This window comes from Zea mays, chromosome 10 (genome assembly GCF_902167145.1).
Source record: "Zea mays cultivar B73 chromosome 10, Zm-B73-REFERENCE-NAM-5.0, whole genome shotgun sequence".
Taxonomy (NCBI): domain Eukaryota; kingdom Viridiplantae; phylum Streptophyta; class Magnoliopsida; order Poales; family Poaceae; genus Zea; species Zea mays.
This window is the reverse complement of record NC_050105.1, coordinates 138719504-138729869: the sequence shown is the minus strand read 5'-3', so window position 1 is coordinate 138729869 and position 10366 is coordinate 138719504. Positions and strand designations below refer to the sequence as shown.

Sequence of the window (10366 nt, the reverse complement as noted above, 5' to 3'; positions counted from 1 at the left end):
ATTATTGTAAGCAGATTTGTCTATCTGATCATGAGGATAGAATTGTGTGGTCACTGGGGAATAAAAGCTTCTCTGTTAATTCTTTATACAGAAAGAAAATGGAAAATCAATCTTTGATTCCATATAAATTTTTGTGGAAATCTAAACTGCCTCATAAAATTAAGATTTTCTTCTGGTTAGTGGTAAGAAATAAGATTCTTACTAAAGATAATTTGAGAAAAAGATGCTGGATTGGTTCTTTAAACTGCTGTTTTTGTGGGGTGGATGAGTCTATTGATCACTTGTTTTTCTATTGCCCCATTGCTCAATACATGTGGAGAGTTATTCAAGTGGCCCTGAATTTGAGATCTATTCCAAAAAATATCAAAGATTTGTATGACAATTGGTTTTGTAAACCAAAAGACACGATGGCTCAGTTGGTGTTATTTGGTTGTGGTGCTTTATTCTGGGCTATTTGGCGCACTAGGAATGATTGGTGTTTTGGGAATAGTCATTTACTTGACCCATCTAACATCATTTTTCTTTGCTGCTTCTGGTTGGATTCTTGGGCGATTCGTCAGAAAAAGAAGGAGCAAAGAATGGTGGTGCTAGGAAGCAGGTTAATCCGAAAGACGGCAAGTGAAGCTTTCGGGAGGGCCTTGGGGTGGTGTCCTCTTGACAGGCGGATTTCTGGATGACAAAGATGCTGAAGCTGTGAAACCTTGTTGGGATAGTTGTCTGTCTTTTGTTGGCCATTCTGTTCAGGTCTTTTGTGGCTTCTGCCTGTCTTGGTTGGTTGTATATAAGAAAGTCTTATGTAGCTCTTCGTAGGCCAAAACTTTCCCTGTTATCATAGTCTCTTCACTGATCTAGCGATAGTGTTTAGAGTCTAGATAACTTTCTGGCCGTGGCTGTTCTTTTTGGAGGTCCTACCGCGTGGGTGCGGTTGTTTCATACTTTCCTATTTCTTAATGAAATAGGGGGCTTCGCCCCTTCGTCAAAAAAAAAACACGAAAAAATCGAGGACAAATGCGTCCTACTTGACTAGCTGCTTACCGCCGACGCCTGCTGACGCCTGTGCAACGTCTCTGTCACTCTGTGTAATGTCAAGCTAGCTACGTACGCCCTTTATTAGTCTTGTCTTTTTTTTTGTCCACTTGTTTGCAGTCATGTGAGGGCACAACCTACAGCCAGTCTTACCGAACGCTCGGTGACTACCTAGCTGGCGTGGACCATCGGGGACTGCGGCGACAGCAACGCCAAGGGGCTGGAGATGGCGAGATGCGAAGCGGTGGTTGCTCCCCGGCGCGGCAAGCTGAGGCGAAGGGGCCGCGTGGCCGCCCAGCGCTCGGCCTTGGCCTTGCTGTGCTGGTGCTGGCGCACGAAGCGGCGGATCCGGTCGAGCGCGACCTCCATGGTGTCGTCGTCCATGTTGGCGTAGCAGACGCGGAACCAGCCGGGCTCGTTGCAGTGGAACGACGTGCCGGGCGACACGTTGAGCTTCACCCTGTGTACGATGACCCGCCACAGCTCGAGCTCCGCGTCGTGCGTCTTCTCCCGGAGCATGCCCCGCAGGTCCATCCACGAGAAGAGGCCCGCGTTGCCCGGCAGGCACGCGATGCCGACCTCGCGGAGGCCCGCGACGAAGCGGTCGTGGCGCGCCGCCAGCCGCCGCGCGCTCTCCGCGAGGAAGCGTGCCATGAACTCCGCGTCGGCGAGCATCATCGCCAGGAAGTGCTGCGTCTGCGACGAGACGAGGCCGAAGCTGGACATCTTGCGCGCGCAGGCCACCACGTCGTCGTTGTAGGAGTAGACGATGCCGACGCGGAAGCCCGGGAGGCCGAAGTCCTTGGAGAGGCTGTACGCGATGTGGACGAGGTCCCTGTTGCAGCCCGGGGCGTCGCCGCGCTCGATGACCTCGGCGATGCTCACGAAGCCCGGCTTGGCGAAGACGGAGCCCGCGTAGATCTCGTCGCAGATGAGGTGGACGCGGCGCTCTGTGGCGAACGCGGCGAGCATCGCCAGCGTGCCGCGGTCCATGGTGGTGCCCAGCGGGTTGGAGGGGTTGGTGATGAGGATGCCCCTGACGCGGACGCCCTGCCTCCGCGCGCCGTCGTAGGCCGACACGAGCGCCTCCCTGGTGAGGGTGAAGTTGTTCGAGCTGTGGCATTCGATGGGCAGCAGCTTCACTCCTGACCTCCAGCAACAGTCGCGGTCGAAACTGTGATCACCACACAACGAAAAAAACGTGTCAGGGTCTCAGCCCTCGAGAGGAACAGGTACGGTGTGCCGTACGTCGTGCGTGCATGTTTATGCTTACGTTGCTGTGCGGACTGCGGATGGTCAACGATGTAAACGTGCATGGAAACTAAAGTCGCGTGGAACAGACCGTGCACGAAGTGCGTATACGTGCGTGGTTTTCCTTAGAGGTCGCGTGACTAGATTGCGTTGTCCACTTGACGACAATGCAGTCATCAGTGCGACTAACAAGGGTATATCGTTTAGATTTGGTTACCGCCTTACGGGGGAAAAATAGGTGAATGCTTTTTAGAGAGGTTCCTGATCGAGTTAATAAGTTTTGAAACTTTACCCAAACAAGGAAAGATAAGTGGCTAGTTGACATTGACACGTACGTAGTCGAATTAGCTCAATTTTGCGTGCTCTTGACCAACCAACAACCCAGACCCACCCACCCTTTCGTGTCTACGGATATGACTAGGACCTGAGTAGTAGTTTGGCAGTACAAGGGTGACGTCAGAACATACGCTGGGTAATAAGGCGTCGGCACGAGGTAGGCGTCGCCCGGGTCAGCGAGGCAGAAGGCGAGAGTGTCCTGCGCGCCGGTGGCTCCTCCGCACATGACGACGCGGTCGGGGTCGAACGTCACCTTGCCGCCCCTCACCTGCCCCATGAACTTGGCCATCGCCTGCAACAAACGACGAGCCGATCGATCATTAAGACGTAGCCGCGCGTGCGTGGACTCATGAAGGCGACTGCGCTGCCAGTGCCAGCTAGCTAGCTAGCCGCCGGCCGGTAGCTGCTCCGTCGCTTTTCGCGTGCAGTCGCCATTATATTAGACAGCAGCAGCAGCAGCAGCAAACCTAGCTAATCGATGCAGTGATCCTGGCGTTTATTTGCTTGTTAATCACTACTAGTTAGTTACCTCTCTGAACTCCGGCAGGCCGTGGTAGTCCTGGAAGTTGGCTATCCTCCGGAACTGCGGCGCGCCCTGCGCCGTGCAGATGGACGCCTCCGGGTGGTCCACGCTCCATTGCTCGATCAGGTCCAACGACAGCTGCAGCACGCCAGTTTACATGAGCATTGGACTTGGATCGGCAGCAGCATGCAGCAAGTGTGGGCAGTACTACAGATCGGAAGGGTAGGTACACGCTATAGGTACGTACTTGGTTCTCGGCGAGGCCCATCTGGATGACGCCGTCGCGGTTGTGGCGCAGGTCGAAAGGGTTCATGTCGTAGGCCTTCCACCCGTCGAAGTAGGACGAGTTCTCGCCGTGGCCGTCGCCGGCGGCGATCCTGGAGAGGAGCTGCTCCGCGCTGCTACCGGCCATTTAATCTGACGACGATCGGTTTGATTTTCCTTTGCCTATCGAGGCGCAGAGCTTAGCAGGGAGCACACGTTCAGGCGCGCTGCTGAGATGAGAGATCACCACTAGCTGGCTGGGGCGCTGGGCTGCCGGAGGCTTTTGAAGGGCATGAGCTTGCTGGCTGCTTCTGGTGCCCTCTCCCCTCCCGCCCGCGCACCAGCTTTATAAAGAGCCGCCTCCATGCGTGGCCGGCGAACCTTCCGTGAAGGCGCCACGGCCCACAGGGTGTGGCAGGTGGGTGGCTGAGGTAAAGAAAGAATGAATGCGAACGCGACCAAAGACACGCTGACTTTTCAACATTTCGTACTATGTACTCCTCGTTACAGATTTAAAATCTAGTCAGATTTGTAAAAAAAAAATATTACCAATATTTATATGTCAAAATACGTTTATTATAAAAACAAATTCAAATATTTATCTTATACTACAAATTATATATTATAAATATTAACATATATATATAGTGAAAGTTAAAATAGTTGATTACGCATATGAGGTAAGATTGGACAGGTTAACCGGCTCCATCTTGGGGTGGAGGAAAGAACGGAGCGGCCAGGTGGTGGATGGTGACGGCAGTTACGCCGGGTAGCCGGCGCCCGGCGAGCGCAGCGGTGGTTCTAGGTCTAACGGCGGCGGCTTTGTGGTTTAATTAATTAATGGGTTTTGGAGCCACACTGAGCTTCCAGGGTCTGCTAGCACGACCATTAGGAAGTAGAGTATTATTCAATTCATCCTCAACCGCCCGCCGCACCCGGATTCGCCAGAAAAAATGGGTGGGCAGTATGGCGCTGCCGAGGCTGATTCGCGGTGCCATCCCGGTGGGCCGGTGCACTCCCTTCTCCGCGCTGTCAGTTCGTGTGGTGGACCAGCTGCCTTCATTATTTGTAGCGCTCCCAGATGTCAACTGCGGGATGCGTAATTATTTTTGTACTAGGTATGTGCCCGTGCGTTGCAACGGAACCGTATAATAACATGATAACAATATATATTATAGGTATATTCCCGTGTGTTGCGACGGAAGTAAAACATTTGTATGAAACATTGATACGGAACAACAAACATCACTATAATTTTTAATTATTTCTAAATAATAACTTATTTTCTTGATCTCAAACTATAAATACAAGTAGTTATATTGCAGTCATCAAAATAAACAGATGAGTACGATTCATATAAACACTCTCAAAAAACTTTTCTGTAAAATTCACTTGCTTCCAAATCCACACATATATTCACTGAGTTTTAGTATTGGTTTCTCCAAGTTGGCGAACAAGTTCTTCCGTTATTCTCTCCCTTTCACTTTGGTCTTGCCCAACTTCATCTCATATCATCTAAAGCGACACACTGAGTTTAGTAAGCATTTCAGCTGGAATCAAACAGATACACATTCTTCTGTTGAGAAAACTTTGTGTACCTTGAGTTCTTGAAGTAAGTATGCACATGAAGACTCTAGTAGTGTAGCAGCACCGGGAGTTTTTCAGCCATCTGTGATGAGAATATGCATGGACTATATTTACTTACCATCAATGTTATCATTAGCTCACAGGACAATAAAACAAATATTTTATCAACGGAAAGAGAATCGTAGTGTAGATAATTAGAAACATGACTCCGAGGAGGTCATCTGTGTTCAGCCGTTAATCGCCTCTACCCTCCGGAGCAACATTCTCGCACATTGTAGAGGATTGAAGGCTGCACCATATCGGAGGCCATCAAATGTACACCTGAAATTCACTTTTAAATTATTAATGTGAATTGCTAGCCACCGAAATGCCCCATTGAGATCAGTTAAAGAAGCTACCAGCAATATAAATATTAATATAGACAATAATGCTATATCTCTATACATCAATAAACAAAATGTGTTTTAGATACATCAAGTACTTTAATGTTTCTCAGTTAACATAATGCATATAAACGTTTGCTTCACAGAAAAAGGTATATAGCTGAAAGCAGCATGAAACTTACCAGTGACTTGTCATATAAAATAGACAAACTGCAAGAAGGCTCCACTGAATCACCGAAACCCTAAACCCTAAAAACATCATTATCAATAGCTTATTTTCTTGATCCCAAACTATAAATACAAGTGGTTATATTGCAGTCATCAAAATAAACAGATGAGTACAATAACCTTTTAAGCTATATGAAAATAGTAATATCGGCCACGGTTCATATAAACGACTCTCAAAAAACTTTTCTGTAAAATTCACTTGCTTCCAAATCCACACAAATGTAGTATTCGATTGTTAACAATAATTAAGGTAAATAGTAGAGCAACATTACTTTAATAAATATATAAAGCTAGCTCCTCTTGTATTCTTGCTTGCGAGTGAATAAGTACATACCTCTTCTTTTAGTTCATCTAAAATAGAATAAGAATTACTTGAAAACAAATGTGACTCCACACTTCCTAGAGGATGAACTCATGAACAAGAACCCTGTGGTCATCTTCACAGCAATAGCCGATGAACACAAAATGACGACACATATCTCAAATAAACACAAGTGTGCTATGGATAAGTGGTTAGTGAAAAAAGTCTAAAATTGATCTGACTATACATACTCTCTGGCTCACCTTCCATCTCGTTTACCATGAACTTTTCTCTGCATTCCGTGCTACAAAAGGATTTGTCACCCCTACAATCAGAACACGGTATACCAAACATCAAACAACCATCAATAGAACCACATGCCTATTCAAGAATAGAAAAACACCCATAGCGGTGATTCATCTACTAAACTGGATCACTTTTGTATTGCCTGTTGCGATCGGTGAGCACTGAGTTTTAGTATTGGTTTCTCCAAGTTGGCGAACAAGTTCTTCCGTTATTCTCTCCCTTTCACTTTGGTCTTGCCCAACTTCATCTCATATCATCTAAAGCGACACACTGAGTTTAGTAAGCATTTCAGCTGGAATCAAACAGATACATATTCTTCTGTTGAGAAAACTTTGTGTACCTTGAGTTCTTGAAGTAAGTATGCACATGAAGACTCTGGTAGTGTAGCAGCACCGGGAGTTTTTCAGCCATCTGTGATGAGAATGTGCATGGACCATATTTACTTACCATCAATGTTATCATTAGCTCACAGGACAATAAAACAAATATTTTATCAACGGAAGGAGAATCGTAGTGTAGATAATTAGAAACATGACTCCGAGGAGGTCATCTGTGTTCAGCCATTAATCGCCTCTACCCTCCGGAGCAACATTCTCGCGCATCGTAGAGGATTGAAGGCTGCACCATATCGGAGGCCATCAAATGTACACCTGAAATTCACTTTTAAATTATCAATGTGAATTGCTAGCCACCGAAATGCCCCATTGAGATCAGTTAAAGAAGAAGCTACCAGCAATATAAATATTAATATAGACAATAATGCTATATCTCTATACATCAATAAACAAAATGTGTTTTAGGTACATCAAGTACTTTAATGTTTCTCAGGTAACATAATGCATATAAACGTTTGCTTCACAGAAAAAGGTATATAGCTGAAAGCAGCATGAAACTTACCAGTGACTTGTCATATAAGATAGACAAACTGCAAGAAGGCTCCACTGAATCACCGAAACAGCGTCAGCAATAGAGAGTTTTGTCTCTTTGATGTTTCTGTTGCAACTTTATCATACACCAAGCTACAAAATAAAGATGATGGCAACAGAAAACTTAGTGGCCAGGAAATCTGCACGGTACATCATGTGAATATATTTATTTCATTGGCAATCGAGTGATTTCCACAGTACCTCATGTCATGCAAATTAATGCCACAAACGGACCTTGCCTTCCCAATAGGATCAAAATAGTTGGACTCCAAGAACAAAGCACGACCGTCGATAAAATAAGTAAAGGGTTTATCTGAAAACTTTAAAAAAATAATAATAAGTAAAAGGTTAGCCAACATTATTAGAGCTCAAAATAGTCCTCGCAAATTAATTGCATAAATAATTCAGCACGCAGAGGTTTAAAACCACGTCATCTTAGTTCTATTGCACGATGGAGCTACAGAGTAATTTTATAGGAAAATATAAATTCTAAATGATAAATCTCAACCTGATCCTAATCCAAAAGAACAACATGTGACATGATCTAATATGAACACTATTATTACAACTTTGAATAAGGAACAGACAATCTAAATAGGCAGCTAATGTAGCCAGATCACTATCCCATCCTCTCACAAATATAATGACCCAATGAACTGTTTCAACAAATTGATTCATCCATAAAATGATAACGTGAAACAAAAAAATGTGTCCATAGTAAATGAATAAAATTGTGCCATGCAGTTAAGTGGATAGGTTGTTACAAACGTGAAGAAATGTTTAGTACATTTGTGCTCCTAGTTTGGTGTACCCAAAACTATGTTTGAATTCAGACAAAGCAGTCAACATCTAGTTGTCCTGGGCTCAGTGAGCGAACTGTGCTCAACATGTACTACATCGCGTTTCTCTAAACCATATAATCAGTAATATATTAGTTCAAGTCTAAGGAATATTGTGCATAACACTTCAAGGAGTCAAGGTTAACCCTAACTCATCCCAAAACCAAATCGAGCCTAGCACATGTGGTTCAGCTGTGCAAGTGGCCCAAGCATCCAGAATCATTGGAGCAAAGGATAGCTACAAATCGAACCTAATATGGGGGTCGGGGTTCGTTTAGGATGGAACCAAGGCAGCACCGGTGTCCTTCAGGTCTTTGCTACGGTCAATGGCGCTTGAACTTGGGGAAATCGTTGCTAGCACATTGATAGTCGCCTAGAGGGGGGGGGGTGAATAGGGCAAAACTGAAATTTACAAATATAAACACAACTACAAGCCGGGTTAGCGTTAGAAATATAAACGAGTCCGCGAGAGAGGGCGCAAAACAAATCCCAAGCAAATAAACAAGTGAGACACGGAGATTTGTTTTACCGAGGTTTGGTTCTTGCAAACCTACTCCCCGTTGAGGAGGCCACAAAGGCCGGGTCTCTTTCAACCCTTCCCTCTCTCAAACGATCCCTCGGACCGAGTGAGCTTCTCTTCTCAAATCAAAGCCGGGAACAAAACTTCCCCGCAAGGGCCACCACACAATTGGTGCCTCTTGCCTTGATTACAATGGAGTTTTGATCACAAGAACAAGTGAGAAAGAAAAGAAGCAATCCAAGCGCAAGAGCTCAAATGAACACGGCAAATCACTCTCACTAGTCGCTAGGGCTTTGTGTGGAATTGGAGAGGATTTGATCTCTTTGGTGTGTCTAGAATTGAATGCTAGAGCTCTTGTAGTAGTTGAGAAGTGGAAAACTTGGATGCAATGAATGGTGGGGTGGTTGGGGTATTTATAGCCCCAACCACCAAAAGTGGCCATTGGAAAGCTGTCTGTTCGATGGCGCACCGGACAGTCCGGTGCACACCGGACAGTCCGGTGCCCCCTGCCACGTCATCACTGCAGTTGGATTCTGACCGTTGGAGCTTCTGACTTGTGGGCCCGCCTGGGTGTCCGATGCACACCGGACAGGTACTGTTTAATGCCCGGTGTGCCAGCATGGGCGATTCTGACTCCTGCGCGCGCAGAGCGCGCATTAAATGCGCGGCAGAGAGCCGTTGGCGCGGAGAAGACCGTTGCTCCGGAGGCGCACCGGACAGTCCGGTGATTTTTTAGCGGACTAGCCGTTGGCGTTTCCCGAAGCTGGCGAGTTCCTGAGGCCGACCTCCCTTGGCGCACCGGACACTGTCCGGTGTACACCGGACAGTCCGGTGAATTATAGCCGAGTCGCCTCTGAGAATTCCCGAAGGTGGCGAGTTTGAGTCTGAGTCCCCCTGGTGCACCGGACATGTCCGGTGGCGCACCGGACACTGTCCGGTGTACACCGGACAGTCCGGTGCTCCCAGACCAGAGGGCCTTCGGTTCCCACTTTGCTCCTTTGTTGAATCCAAAACTTGGTCTTTTTATTGGCTGAGTGTGAACCTTTTATACCTGTATAATCTATACACTTGGGCAAACTAGTTAATCCAAAGATTTGTGTTGGGCAATTCAACCACCAAAATTATATAGGAACTAGGTGTAAGCCTAATTCCCTTTCAATCTCCCCCTTTTTGGTGATTGATGCCAACACACACCAAAGCAAATATAGAAGTGCATAATTGAACTAGTTTGCATAATGTAAGTGTAAAGGTTGCTTGGAATTTAGCCAATATAACTACTTACAAGATATGCATGGAATGTTTCTTTCTTATATAACATTTTGGACCACGTTTGCACCACGAGTTTTGTTTTTGCAAACTCTTTTGTAAATCCTTTTCAAAAGTCTTTTTGCAAATAGTCAAAGGTACATGAATAAGATTTGCAAAGCATTCTCAAGATTTAAAATTTTCTCCCCCTATTTCAAATGCTTTTCCTTTGACTAAACAAAACTCCCCCTAAATTAAATCCTCCTCTTAGTGTTCAAGAGGGTTTTGATATACCATTTTGAAATACTACTTTCTCCCCCTTTTGAACACAATAGGATCCCAATTGATAAATACTTCTTGGAAAACACTAAGTTTTGAAATTGGTGGTGGTGCGGTCCTTTTGCTTTGGGCGCATACTTTCTCCCCCTTTGGCATGAATCGCCAAAAACGGAATCATTAGAGCCCATCGAAGTCCTATCTTCCCCTTTGGTCATAAGTAAATGAGTTAAGATTATACCAAAGACGAAGTCCGGTCCTTTTTCTTTTGGGCTTTTTACTTTCTCCCCCAAAGACAAGGTCCTTTCTTGGAGCGATGGCGAAGGATGAGTTACGGAGTGGAAGCCTTTGTCTT

At 45.9% G+C, this 10366-nt stretch overlaps 1 protein-coding gene across 1 annotated transcript; it reads right to left on the bottom strand.

Moving 5' to 3' along the window:
- Positions 1-1081: 1081 nt before the first annotated feature.
- On the bottom strand, positions 1082-3715 carry LOC100279981 (1-aminocyclopropane-1-carboxylate synthase 7). The gene is given in 4 exon segments (NM_001152929.1): positions 1082-2200; positions 2745-2905; positions 3143-3274; positions 3384-3715. Coding segments are annotated over 4 exon segments (1461 nt in total). The 5' UTR covers positions 3549-3715; the 3' UTR covers positions 1082-1197.
- Between the last annotated feature and the right edge of the window lie 6651 nt (positions 3716-10366).